Genomic DNA, 15,021 nt, shown 5'->3' on the forward strand with positions numbered 1-15,021 from the left:
AATCGCTCACGTAAATATAAGGGAGAAGTGGGCTTATGTAGGATATTGAATAGGAGACATAATATTCGAGTATTCCTACGAAGGCGTATAGGGAGCCATTTAAGTTCTTTGCGAAAATGAGAAACATGATCGAATTTTCTGAGATTGTATATAAAACGGATACATAGATTTTGCATCCTCTGAATCTTTTATAAATAAGAATACAAATTAAAATAAGACTTGACCTAAAGGTCTTAGTAACTAGGCCATAAAATCACTTAAAAAAATGCATGCATAGATGACAGTGTATGGCACTTTAGCTGACATGACATTGGCAGAAATAGTTGAGGGCAATTAAGTGTATACGTACCTAATCTATGGTTGAGGCCATTGCTCTTTGGAATTTAATAAAATTGAAAATAAATAAGGACATGGTAAACTCCATTCCGTGTAGTAGGAATTCCAAAGAAATGTGATTTTATATAACTGAATCGATAACTCGTACAATATGACACACAAACTTCAAGGAAACGTACACGAAAGCAATCTATTTCAATCAAAAACAACCATGTAAATATTTTTAAAATGTTATATTTAGGTCATTTAATCATTATTTTCTCACCTCTTCGCTCTTCTCTTTGTCTACGATTACAGATCGTATCGTCTTCTAATGAACTCGACAATAAACCATAAAATCTGTTTAATATTTGGTTTTCTGGTGGCCTAGATTAGAACTTAGAACTATTCAGCAGGTGGCAGTTTTCTCGGAATATAATGCCAGCGTATTGTCTGTAAGGTGTATTGTAAACTCGCACGGGGCGGTACTATTCGGTTTGGAGCGTGGGACAGTTATTATACAATACAATACAGTACTAAATGCCTGTGATGTCTAAGGGCTTAGGTAACCACTTACTACTAAGTAGGCCGTGAGCTTGTTCACCCACACATGTATTCTTGGATATAAATTTCATATAGTCCTTAATACTTTTTACAATATTATTTTCGTACATAACTTAGGTATTCAATCATTTCATTTCATCATCATTTATTTTTTTCCAAATTTTATGGGTTTTTGCGTAACAATTAAGAAGTATATAGAATATAGAAGAATTAAGATATAGATAATATATAGAATAATTAATTAAGAAATAATTACTCTTACTGTTTAATCATGGGCTATTATTGTTATTATATTATTTCTGACATATTTGAACATTTTTGTAGTCAAATCCTAATGTAAAAATTTAAATTTAAAATGGCCTATCTAAAATTGTTTAAATTTACTGTTAATAACCTGGAACACAATTGTCACATATTGAACTACATACTTAAATCACTTTAAATGTTATTTGTAGATGGTGGATCACATTCAGTTTGCTTTGCGGAGCAACCTTTCTGACAAGATATTACAAAGTTCTGGAGCCTGATCATGTATGGTATGTACATAATATAATTATGATTAATTGAATATATTGCAATAAACAAATTAGAAAGTATCTACAAAAAAATCTAGTGAGATTACTCTATCTGATGATTTTATAGGGAAAACATGCAAAGTTGGCATGCTACATATTAGATAAATAAAATATGACCTGCATAATTTCTTGGTAGTGTGTTTTGTGAGCTCGTACCAGTAGGTACCACAACCCAGACTAAATCTGCTGAAAATATGATTTAGTTGTGATAATGAGTGGTGGCATTTATATTGTGGATGTCTATACCACTTAACAAGTGGGCCATAAGACCATCCACCCATCTAAACAATAAAAAAAAATTCAAATTCAAATAGTTGGAGTACACATGGGATGGATGCAAGTACATTAATTCCTCTATGTAATCAAAAAAGAAATAAGGGTTTTACTGATGGTAGGACCTCATGTGAGTCCACACGGGTAGGTACCACCACCCCGCCTATTTCTGCTGTGAAGCAGTAATGTGTTTCGGCTTGAAGGGTGGGGCAGCTGTTGTAACTATACTGAGACCTTAGAACTTATATCTCAAGGTGGGTGGTGCATTTGTGTTGTAAATGTCTATGGGCTCCAGTAACCACTTAGCACCAGGTGGGCTGTGAGCTCGTCCACTCATCTAAGCAATAAAAAAAAAGAGTAGTAATGTCTTTAATAATTTTTGTAGGACATTTTTTTTGTGTCTTCTTCATTTTATATTGTCTATCTGAAGGTAAGTAGTCACCTTCGCTCATATACATCAGCAATACCTGTTGCCTACTGCTAAGGACTCTTTCAATCCCATTTGAGCAAGTTCATGTCATAATGCTTGGAATAAAGTCCAACACTGTAAACGGTAGTTAATTCCAAAACCAGGCAGTAAGTGACTAAAAAGATATCTGGAGTCAAATATTATCTGTGGATTCCGATAGATGATAACCTGAGGTGATATATAATAAGCGGATAACATGCTAATAAAATAAAAATGTTTGACTGTGATAGAGAGTACAGAACGGATGATGCTAAAATTAATAAAATATTATTTTTACGCAGTTGGGATGAGACACATTTCGGTAAAATGGCAAGTTGGTACATAAACAGGACCTTCTTCTTTGATGTACATCCACCACTTGGCAAGGTAATTATAATTGTTATTTAATATAAAAAAAACACATTCAATCAACACTTTGACTGACTTATATTAGAACAAATAATACATTTTTTATAAAAAATAATAATTAAGTTTAAATTACGTAACTAACTCGTTTTCTTTAATAAAAAAATCTATCCTATTTTTAGATGCTAATAGCATTGTCTGGCAAATTATCAGGGTATGATGGTACATTTCCATTTGAGAAACCTGGAGATAAGTATGATGGTGCAAGGTATCAGGGTATGAGACTAGTGAGTAATATTCTATCACTACTTATACGTTAGTAACTAACATTAGTCCTAGCATGACCAATGCTTCGGTGAATCCACCACCGGATCCGAATCGCGATCCCCTAAGAAGATCCGACGAGAAACTTATTGGGCTGTGTATGTGAGTCAATTTTCATGAGGAAACTTTTGCATTTCATGGGGTCGACGAAAACTGCGACTGGTGCTTGGAATGCCTTAAAGCACCGATAGGGAATCGGGAGGATTCGGAGTGACGTGTTTTTTTATTGCTGTAAATGGACTAAAGCTCATAAACATCACAATATGAATCCTGCCACTTGCATTGAGACATGAGGTCGAAGACTCTGTTGTATTTTAGAACGGCTCTTCTTATCTTTCGAACCGGAACGTCTGAATGTTTTGCAGCAAAAATAAACTGGATTGCGGTACCATCTCGTGTAATCTTGAAGCAGGCCTTACCACTAGTGTAATCTTTCACGGAATTGTTAGTACTGTGTGCTTAGTGCGAGTTTTTTAACTTCTCTTTTTTGACTTAAATTTGTATGGAGTTGGAACAGCGCCCCTAGCGGCAAACTTTCCAATTCCATACAAATTCAAGTTAACTTTTACGGAAGTTAAAAAACTCGCACTAAGCACACTGGTAGTTGCTATATAATCACTAATGTGATCATAATATATAGTAAATTCTGTTACTCATCATAGATTAACCTTTAACCTAATATTTATGATACTCGTAAGATATTAGCCGCTTTCGAGATTCCCCTATAACACATAGGCGAAAACGATCAAATACTATATTTAATTGCAGTTTTGTACAACGTTAGGTGCTTTGGTTATTCCCCTAACGTTTCTGTCGATATGGGAGATGACTAAATCATTGGAAGCCACGTTCATAGGAACGTTGCTCTTGTTGTGTGGTAAGTTTCTTGATGGAAGGATTAATAATTCGAATGTGTGTAATAACGATATTATAAGTTCTGGATATAATTTTTCAGATGTTGGCTTTATGACTTTAAACAGATACATCTTATTAGATCCAATCTTGCTGTTCTTCATGAGTTGTTCAATATACGGATGCTTTAAGGTAAGTAATGTGATGCCTATTTATTTATTGTCACATGTCTTTATCTTAAATTTAATTAAAAGAGTTTTGTACATAGGTATGTTTTTTCCGTATCATTTAGCTTTGACTCTCTCGAATATGAAATCCGATATATGTATCTTATGATTATCAAAAGAAATCCATTTTTCATCGCATGTGACAATGCGGTTCAAAATTCCTTCATTTCTATGTCTATTAAGGAAGGCAAGGTCTGCCTTCACGCGTTAGTCGCAAATGGACCAATATTGTTTTAATGTTAACTATGAAAGTTGTGACTAACTCCGCGGTACCTTCAGCTTCCACTATCGTCGTTGTTGACATTATTTTACGGGCTAACACATAATTCATTTTTATAGCGGTAGGCAGCGGCTTGGCTCTGCCCCTGGCATTGCTGAAGTCCATGGGCGACGGTAACCACTCACCATCAGGTGGGCCGTATGCTCGTCTGCCTACAAGAGCAATAAAAAAAAAAAAAAAAAAGATAAAGATAAATCGTGTCGGTAGCGTTCAAACTAATAACGAGTTTGTAGTGTTCACCCCGTACACTTCACTAATATTATGAGCCGTTTGCGCGGCATTTGAGTATTTTTGTCGTATCCGTGTTAATGAAAAATATACAAATAATATAGTGAAAACAAAACTCAAAACATATAACAAATAACTGAATTGAAAAATAGAATTCCATATTTTTTTCAATAAAATTTATTTGAATTTAGAATTTATTATCGGTCATACATAAATTACGTTATACACATGGCCAGTATTGTAAATGGCAACTTCATAGGTATAGGTACACCTATTATTTGTTGAAACTACTCATTTACAACAATAAGCTACAATAAAAAAAAAATTGTCTTTTTAATTATCATTTTTAGGTTTCTACTTTAACCAATGACGGCTTACTCCCGTTTTCTCCGAGGATGCTGTCATGGCAAATTTTCTTGGGTACATCATTAGCTTGCACGATGTCCGTCAAGTTTGTGGGATTGTTCGTTGTTCTATTTGTTGGTCTACGGACAGTTGCGGACTTGTGGAATATTCTGGGTGATTTATCGAAACCTGTTGTAAGTATTGTACAAATGAATTAACAAACTACAAATAATAATGGGAGGGCTTAATAATACAGGTAGGTGCTTATAGTTTTCGGATCTCCAATACTACATTGCGTCTGTTCAATTTAATTAATAAAAAAATATAATGATATCTGACCTATAAATAAACATAAGTTGGGTCATTATGTTTGCAGAGTTTATGACTTCGAAATGAGCAGTCCACCTTTCGAAATCTCACTTTCTTCTGACTTAGAGCTTAGAATGGTCAGTAATTCCGTATTATCCTTCCAGCGATACTAATACGATGACCAAATGGTCGACCCAGATCTCAGTACTCTTAATTCCACAATTCATTCATTTACGACATCTTCCATTGAATCATTCAATATTAATGTTAATACAAATTACCACGCTGTGCAAAAAGTGTTGGCTTCGATTAAGTTTATGTTCAGTATGAAAAGTTTTATAAAAAAAGATCTCAAATCTTTTGAGTCATATTAAACATTTAATATTTTGAATTTATCAATATTCGTCCAGCGTGCTATGGAAATTATTATTTTCAAATTTCTCACTTGCCCGTGTGCTCATCTATAATCTTTTTTTTCCTACCTATTTTAGAAAGCTCGAGGGGTTTATACTAGATTCTCCCAATTAGTAGGTGAGTTCACGGTTCTCAAACTTGACGGCGTTGTTAATTTACTCGCCGAGCCCTTAGTCGCAAGCGACGGGTTCGACGAGAACGATGACCGGTGCTTGAGGTACCTAATAGCACCGTTAGTGGATCGGAAGGATCCGAAATGACGTGCTTAGGGCGACGTCGACTGTTTACCATTCGGTCCGCAGGATCGGAAATATATCGATAGTGTTTTATCATTACAGAAATTCACCATCACACATCTCATTGTCAGAACATTAACCCTCATTGTGTGGCCATTCGTTCTGTACGTGTTCTTCTTTTGGATACATCTCACGGTACTGAGTAAAAGGTAATTAAATTTTATTATAACAAAAAAAAATACTATTATGGTATTCAAATCGTTCAATGCAATTTTTAGCTTAAGTATTGTATTGTAAGTGTATCGAGAGTTCATTCCTCACGGGTATTTACCTTTTTTTTCTATACATCTATATATTTAGAATATCTAGCAATTTTCCCAAGAAAATTTACGTATGTATTCCGTAAAGGTCACGATCCTCAGCACTGAGGAACACGACGCACGGGGGATATAATATTTATATGATTAACACCTTCACGAACAACTTGTGTTATGAAGGAATCGTATCGTGTAAATCAGGTTAAGTTACAAATCCCGCGATGTAGTCATGCGTCTCAGTCGACGGGTAGGACAGTTGTGTTCATTATGATTAAGACTGAATTCTTTTGTCAGTGGCATATACGCAAACCGGGCGATACCCATTTAAAAAAAAAAGACTGCGTTCACGTCTAATTTTATGAGCCGGTCGGGTTGTCGATAGTCCCGTTCTAGCGGATCGCTTGGAACCTCTGGGTCTATGGAGGGACTTCGGTTCTCTCTGTTTCTTGTACCGTATGTCTTATGGGGAGTACTTTGAGGAATCGCTAGAGATCATACCTCCATTTCTTTGTTTTATCACTCCTCCAACCACCAAAGCAGAGTTCATAAATAGGTACTATCTGAATACAATAGCCGTTATAACTATACTGACACCTTAGAACTTATATCTCAAGGTGGGTGGTGCATTTACGTTGTAGATGTCTATGGGTTCCAGTAACCACTTAACTCCAGGTGAGCTGTGAGCTCGTCGACCCATTTAAGCAATAGAAAAAAAATCTGGAACTACTGCGTTCACCGACAGTGACTTTCCAGAGATCTTTTCTGCCACGTACCAAAAAAAATGATCTTTTTTATTTATTGCTTAGATGGGTGGACGAGCTCACAGCCCACCTGGTGTTAAGTGTTCACTGGAGCCCATAGACATCTACAACATAAATGCGCCATCCACCTTAAGATCTAAGTTCTAAGGTCTCAGTATAGTTACAACGGCTGCTCCGCCCTTCAAGCCGAAACGCATTACTGCTTCACGGCAGAAACAGGCAGAGGGGTGGTACCTACCCTTGCGGACTCATAAGAGGTCTTACCACCAGTATGTCTGAGCTCCGGTAGCCACTTAACACCAGACGGGCCAAGCTGATCTCCATGACATGCTCAACAGCGGCAACGGTGACGGTTTCTACTCATCCGGGTTCCAAGCGCGTCTCGAAGGTAATAGCCTGCACAACGCCAGCGCGCCGCGGGTGCTGGCTTACGGAGCTCTCGTCACTTTGAAGAACCATAGAACTGGCGGGGGGTACTTGCACTCACACCACCACTTGTACCCAGCGGGGGTGGGAGCGAGACAGCAACAGGTACCGTAAAATGGAGTTAATCGGGACACTTTCCAAATCCAACACGAATTTTTAATGGTTTTTCTTAGGGTAGTGCCAATAAAATTGAGATTAAAATGGTTCCGGAGTCTTCAATATAGTAAGGAAAAGAAAAACTTTGAGAACCTTTGTTCTGGAGTCACTTTCAAACGTACATATCGAGGGGTGAAAGGCTATTTGGTTTAAGCGATATTTTTGCAAATTCTACAGGAGAGCCATTTAAAGTTTAAAATTTGGAAGGAATATAACAAAAAGCTTCTTCAACTATTTGAATGGTATAAACTTAATTGAAGTTCAATTAAAAATATCGAACTGTTGATGCTAATGCCAAATAAAACGGACCTTTAATTACAAAGATTTTTTTTTATTGTTTTTTGTTGCATAGACGTTTGAACGAGCTCACAGCCCATCTGGTGCTAAGTGGTTACCGGAGCCCATATACTATCTACGACGTAAAGCCGCCACCCACCTTGAGATATGAGTTCTAAGGTCTCAGTATTAAGTTACATTACACAAATGTCGCGTATTATGCGAAATGTCACTTATAACAAACAACCTTTCATCCCTCGATATATATAATATAAATTTTTAGATAACAACATACACTCACAAAGATGAGAATAATCGTTGGCAAATAAAACCGTACAACCGCGAACGAGTCGAGGGGACGGTGGTGGTGCGCAGCGGCGATCTGGTGCGCGTCACGCACGCGCCCACGGGCCGCAACCTGCATTCGCACCGCGAGCGAGCGCCTCTCACCGCCAAGCACCTGCAGGTCACCGGCTACGGGGAGGTACTGGTCGCTTTCAGATTCCTTTACAGCATCTAATCATCGAAATCGTCGTGGCCTTAATGATAAAACGCTCGGTGTATTCGTAACGAGCGATGTGAATGTTTCAGGGTTCAAATCCCACAGTCGGGGGTAGCTTAACAAAATTTTTCGCGGGAACGCGAGGAGTGAAGTTGTGTGATTTGTTTTATTTTTGTCTATTTAATGTTTCTTCAGGTTTAAATGTGTAATAACGGTGGTTTATTAACTGTTTAATATTTGTGAAAGTGCACAAATATGGGAAAATGAAACAAAGCTACTGGACGTAATTTGCCGAGATCCTCAAAAAAGTCCACTGAAAAAATCTTAGTAAATAACCACCATTTTACTGAGATTATATTTCATACCATATTATCTCATCGCATTTCATTTAAATTCATCCCAGTTGATTAGTGTCTCAAATTAATCATCTTCATTTCATTTCGTTTCATTTCATTCCATATTATAATTTTTCATGAAAATAAGAATATACATTAAAAATAGATATGACCTAAAGGTCTTAGTTACCAGGCCATAAAACTCCTTAAAAAACTTTAAATATTTCGGTTTGTTTGGTTCAAATTCTTGTAAGCCTAATCGGAATCACGTTCTCTTACACTACGAAGTAGAATTTAAACACTTTAAAACGTTTTTTTAGTTTTGAGTTCGATGACAAGGAATTTTCACTGCATAGGCATATAGGATTGGCTCAATGACTTCAATGATGTAGGCAGGACCGTACAGTAACAACAAAATCCGTAGATATTATAAACCTGCTAAGTTATTGGTGGTAGGGCGTATTGTAAGTCACCCACGGGTAGACACCAATGACCTGCCTTTTCTGCAGGTAAGCGCTCATGCTTTCCTGTTTCGAAAGGCGGGACAGCAGTTACACAAATCACTTAAGATTTCGACCATAACTCTCAAAGTGGCTAACGGCTACCACCAAGCTGACGATAGCTCATCGGCTCATCGATCTTTCTTGAATCTTTTTTATCATCATATCCTCCGATTTAAAATCCATTTAATCCTTTGATTGTCGTATAGGTCACCGGTGCCCTACGCGGCGCATTAAAGTAATTACGTCAATTTCTGTTACTAATGCGCCGGAATATCTAGTAGTACACTTTGGAAAAGACGAATCCGAAGATATTGAGAATCTATTCCTAAGATACCTAAAAGACTCTAAATAAATTAATCTTTCATTATGCGAGGAAAATTAACCAGTTCCCGTTTTTATAAAAAAAAAACCTGTAATATCGCATTGTTCATTCTAATTGAAATTTCAGGACGGCGTAGGTGACGCCAACGACGTGTGGAAGATTGTCATATCGGGCGGTAAAGATGGCGAAGAGATCCAAACTGTTCGAAGCAAACTTATGCTTGTTCATTATTTGCAGGTAATACAAAAGTATCCTATCCGAACTGTCAAATCACAGTCGACCATTAAAACGAGCCTAAAGTTATTATGTTTTTGTATACATAATCACATATCCACAATAACTTGTTATAAAATAATATGATAAAAATAAGTTTTATTAACGTATAGTCCAAGAGCCGGTGACGATCAGACCTTCGTTATTTTATACAACTTGAAATTTTCTCTGTTTATGTTCTCAACATAGATTAAAACGATCCCCGACCACTGAGGTTGAATTCTGACATACATATATAAATATATATATACTTTCCTGCAAACTACATTTTATACTTATCGAGGGGCGAGAGGTTATCTGTGTGCTTAGTGCGAGTTTTTTAACGTTCTCGATCGCGTAAAAGTTATCTCATATTTGTATGGAATGGGATCGTTTGCCTACGTTTGCCGTTAGGGGCGCAGTTCCAACTGCATACAAAATTGGGTTAACTTTTACGCTATCGAGAACGTTAAAAAACTCGCACTAAGCACACTGGTTTAAGCGACATTTTTGCTACTACTATACAAGAGAGCCATTCAAAGTTTAAAAATTGGAAAAAATATCATAACAAAAAACTTCTTCGGCTATTTGAATGGAGTAAACTTATTATAATTGAAGTTCAATTAAAAACATCGAATAGTTGATGATAGTACCGAATAAAACGGACCTTTAATCTATCTACCTATCTGCTATCTATCTATATATTTTATATAAAAATGAATTTCTGTTCGTTAGTCTCGCTGAAACTCAAGAGTGGCTGGGCCGATTTGGCTAATTTTGGTCTTGAATTATTTGTGGAAGTCCAGAGAAGGTTTAAAAGGTAGATAAATATGAAAATGCTCGGAATTCAATAAAAATAACAATTTTGTTTTTCCTTTGATGTGTCCCCCGTCGGACGGATTCCTTTTGTTTGTATTACGTTTATTTTATACAAAGTTTCGTCATTTATTTATAAATTGAGGCACTACGAAGTCTGCCGGGTCAGCTAGTACCAAATAAAGTTACCAAGATAAATGTCGCTTAAACTAAATAGACTTTCACTCTCAATATGTTTATGCTCTTCGTAGGCGTGTGTATTGACGACAACAGGGAAGCAACTACCTAAATGGGGCTACGAACAGCAGGAAGTCTCCTGCAATCCCAATTTAAGAGACAAGAACGCGCTGTGGAACATAGAGGATAACGTTTTTGATGATCGTATGTAACACACATTTATTTCTTTAATACAGATAAATTAATCTAAACAAAATTAAAATGAATATTAAAAAAAAATTGTGAAATAAGAATTAAGTTCTATCGATTTTTTTTTAAAACCATTCATATCGCAAACGTCATTTATATGACTGTGTATTAGTGTATGTAATCTGCAGTAAGCTTGTCATTTAGTTTGGCCTCAAATGACGTCACACGTAATGTCGTTCACCCGAGTTTTGTAATGTTTGCGCGGCAATTCTGAAAAATACGAACTGCGCTGTGTACGGTCGGTTTGTCGAACTGAATTTATAAACTTTTTTTCGTTTGTTGTTTTTGCGGAAAAATTGATTTGAATCTTCTATATATCTAAAAATGAATTGCTGTTCGTTTGTCTCGCTAAAACTCGAGAACGACTGGATCGATTTGGCTAATTTTGGTCTTCAATTATTTGTTGAAGTCCAGAGAAGGTTTAAAAGGTAGATAAAATACTCGGAATTAAACAAAAATTGATGTGTCCCCCATCGGACGGATTCCTTTTGTTTGTTTTAAGTTTTTTTTATACAATAGTTTAGGTTTTTTATTTATCGATTGGGGCACTACGAAGTCTGCCGGGTCAGCTAGTATATTATATTTTATCTTTCAGTGCCTAAAGTGAGTTTCGAATCTTACGCCTCTGGTTTCCTCGAACGTTTCTACGAATCGCACGCCGTCATGTTCCAGGGGAATTCCGGGCTCAAACCGAAGGAAGGGGAAGTCACCTCGCAGCCGTGGCAATGGCCCATAAATTACAGGGTAAGACCCGTTACCGGCAAACATAAATATAGTCGATAGTTTAACTCGAATTAAATTAAATTTTAATTATCGTTTAAGTTATTATTATCAGTCAATACTACGTTCGAGTAAAAAAATTGTTGGAATAAGTACTCTTTTTTTTAGCCCTTGGAGGAATCTTTTTCATGTTCATAAAGATATTTTTTTTATCGGTATAATAACCTTTTTTTTATCGGTATGATGTATGACAAAATTAAGATAAACCTATTATTAAGAAATTGTTCGAGAGATGTGACGTAATTAAATTTCATAAACATAATTCACGGTATTACGATAGATAAAATATTTTTAAGTTTAATTTTCATTACTTTCATTTAATTATTCCCGACGCTTTAAAATTTCCATGGTCACTAGCGAGATCAAAGAAACGTGGGAAATGATAAAATGTAAACAATACACCGTTCACGAAATCCCAAAAAAAAAACACCTGGTGTACTGTCCGTCTTTTGATATTTTTAAATTCAGAAAGATTTTTGTGACACACATTCACAGATTATCAGTTATGTCATTATGTCATTTTCAGGGTCAATTTTTTTCGGGCAGCACTCACCGCATCTATTTATTAGGAAATCCAGTAGTGTGGTGGACGAATCTTGCCTTTCTAATAATATTCTTCTTGGTGTACATCATTAACTCCATAAAAGAGAAGAGGGCAGAAGCTTTTGGTGTTTCTAGACAAGGTATTTTCCTTTTTCAATAAACAATAAGTGTAACCTGTGAAAAAATTGTCAGAGCCTGTAGAAGTGTTGAACCAATAAATGATACGGAAGCCTTAATTGACATTCGAATAATGGCTATATTTCCGTAGCAGAAACGATATTCGTGCAGATTTCAACAAACGAGCCTAGCCGCTGGAGATTTTTTTTATTGCTTGGATGGGTGGACGAGCTCATAGCCCACCTGATGTTGAGTGGTCACTGGAGCCCATATATATCTACAATGTAAAACGGCTGCCCCACCCTTCAAACCGAAACGCATTACTGCTTCACGGCAGAAATAGGCGGGGTGGTGGTACCTATCCGTGCGGATTGACAAGAGGCTCGACCACCAATTTCAATACCTTTGTACAAATTTGAGCGTCTTATCTATGAAACCATAGATACATCCATATAATTCTTTTAAAAATCAACAAATAAGTTTGTTATCAACGCAAATAGTTAAAAATAACTGCCACATCTAAAACAGACACTCAATTTTTGCGTAGAAAAAAACACCGTTTCTCACGGTTTGCAGAGAGCACTCACCAGTAGACAGTGGCATGGCTATGCCCCTGGCATTGCTGACTTCCATAAGGGACGATAACCAATCACCATCAGGCGCGCCGTATGTTATTTCTGCCAACAAAAGCAAATAAGAAAAAAGATTCAAAGGATGGCTTCTGAGAAATACCATGAATTCGTTTTGTTTCATTTTCCAAACAATTAACGCACCTGTATATTTGTCCTTTTTTAGTTGGCGAAGGAAGTTTACTATTGAACGCAGCCGGCTGGACGTTAATAGGATGGGCCCTGCACTACATACCTTTCTGGGCTATGGGCAGAGTTTTGTATTTTCACCATTACTTTCCTGCCCTAGTCTTCAGCTCAATGCTTACAGGTTACTAAGATACCGTTATAAATGTAAATTGAATCCTTTTTTTTTAAAGGATCTACCTATTTGGACAGACATGCACACACTCATAGCGTAAGATTTTTAAGGGATTTTATGACCTGGTAACTAAGACCTTTAGGTCAAGTGTTATTCTAATTTATATTCTTATTTTTATGAAAAATGATAACATGAAGTGAAATGAAATGAATTATAATCTCAGTAAAAGGGTGGTCATTTACTGAAACTCTTTCAGTGGACTTTCTGGAGGATCCCGAGAAGTTACGCTCAGCGGCTTTGTTTGATTTTTCCACATTTGTGCACTTTCACATATACTAAACAGTTAATAAACCACCATGATTACACATTTAAACCTGAAGAAACACTAAATAGACAAATCTCAATTGAATGATATATCAGTTGTTCCACCCTTGATAACGGTACGCATTACTCCTTCACGGAAGAACTAGGCGGGGTAGGGGCACCAATCCACGTCTGGAGCTACTGCGTTCATCCACAGTGCGTTTCCAGAGATCTTTTTTGCCACGTACCATCCGGCTTTGGAATGAGCTCCCCTCCACGGTGTTTTCCGAGCGCTATGACATGTCCTCCTTCAAATGAGGCTTGCGGAGGGTACTTAACGGTAAACAGCGGCTTGGCGTTTCCCTTGGCATTGCTGAAGTCCTTGGGCGACTGTAACAACTCACCATCCCAAAAAAACGCGAGTGTTACAATGTGCCCTGCCAGGTTTAAATATATACTATAAGAGGTTGCGGTTTGCTTTTTTTTTGTTAATTGTTGTACAATTTTATTTCAGGTATCTTAACTGAATATCTTCTAAGCAGTGTGCGGAATTACTTGAGTCCGGAACTGGGAAAGACTGCGTATCATTGCATCATAGGCGTTGTAATATCAACAACAGTGTACAGTTTCTATTTGTTTTCACCACTAGCTTACGGTATGAGCGGACCGTTGGCTAGTGAACCGAATTCGACAATGGCAGGCCTTAAATGGCTTGAATCTTGGGAATTTTAAATAGCAACGACTGAATAAAAAACATAAATATCATCGAAGTTAGGTTTACATAAATGAAACTGAAATACTCAATTGTATCCGTCCATTTTTATTTTATAAATATTAAATTTTATTTATTTCATAATTAAATTTGTTTCAATCTTATAACTGTAAGATATTGAAGAAGCCGAGTACTAATTAGTAACAAACACTTCATGTGCATTTCCATCTACTATGCTACGAAAAAAATCCTTTTAAATTCAATATGTTACATGACATCCAAATTGAAATTAATGATATTTCATTTGACTTCACACGAATAAAACCATTATTACGAATAATTAAGATAAGACTACATGTTGGCATCATAATTATATTTGATGGCTTAGTGTTATAATCTATAAATAATCAACAAATCATTGAAGACTATATAAGTGGGTCACGAGCTTGTCATTTAGTGCCCAAAAAAAGTGAGTTTTAGGATATTCGTTTCCATGGATTGAGATACAAGCTTAATAAAGCAGTTCACCTACAATCATTGCATTCCTGCCAAAAAGTCAATTTGGGAATAATTCTGATAGTATATAAGTTGGGAACGACATCGAGCTGATGTTAAGTATTTACCAGATCCTATGACCATTAGAATGTGTATGCCGTCAACCACCTTCAAAGCCTCATGCCTTAAACATGAGGCTTTATCTGACAGAAGGGTTGCATCATCACATGCCAATTACAACCAGTAAAATATAATATTTTGAAGTCGCCGTGGCCTAAAGGATGACTTCCGGT

The 15,021-nt window shown here is 36.6% G+C and overlaps 1 protein-coding gene across 1 annotated transcript; it reads left to right on the forward strand.

Annotated features, from left to right (window-relative positions):
* Positions 1 to 310: 310 nt before the first annotated feature.
* On the forward strand, positions 311 to 14,382 carry twisted (Protein O-mannosyl-transferase 2). Its single transcript, XM_028178969.2, has 16 exons — positions 311 to 549; positions 1,335 to 1,415; positions 2,478 to 2,562; positions 2,724 to 2,828; positions 3,634 to 3,742; positions 3,821 to 3,909; positions 4,803 to 4,991; positions 5,859 to 5,965; positions 7,173 to 7,365; positions 7,976 to 8,176; positions 9,481 to 9,591; positions 10,674 to 10,803; positions 11,444 to 11,592; positions 12,155 to 12,311; positions 13,084 to 13,227; positions 14,036 to 14,382. The coding sequence occupies exons 1-16, from the start codon at positions 488 to 490 to the stop codon at positions 14,251 to 14,253; spliced, it is 2,130 nt and encodes a 709-aa protein (XP_028034770.2). The 5' UTR covers positions 311 to 487; the 3' UTR covers positions 14,254 to 14,382.
* The last annotated feature ends 639 nt before the right edge of the window (positions 14,383 to 15,021 follow it).

This window comes from Bombyx mandarina, chromosome 25, assembly GCF_030267445.1.
Source record: "Bombyx mandarina strain Sakado chromosome 25, ASM3026744v2".
NCBI lineage: Eukaryota > Metazoa > Arthropoda > Insecta > Lepidoptera > Bombycidae > Bombyx > Bombyx mandarina.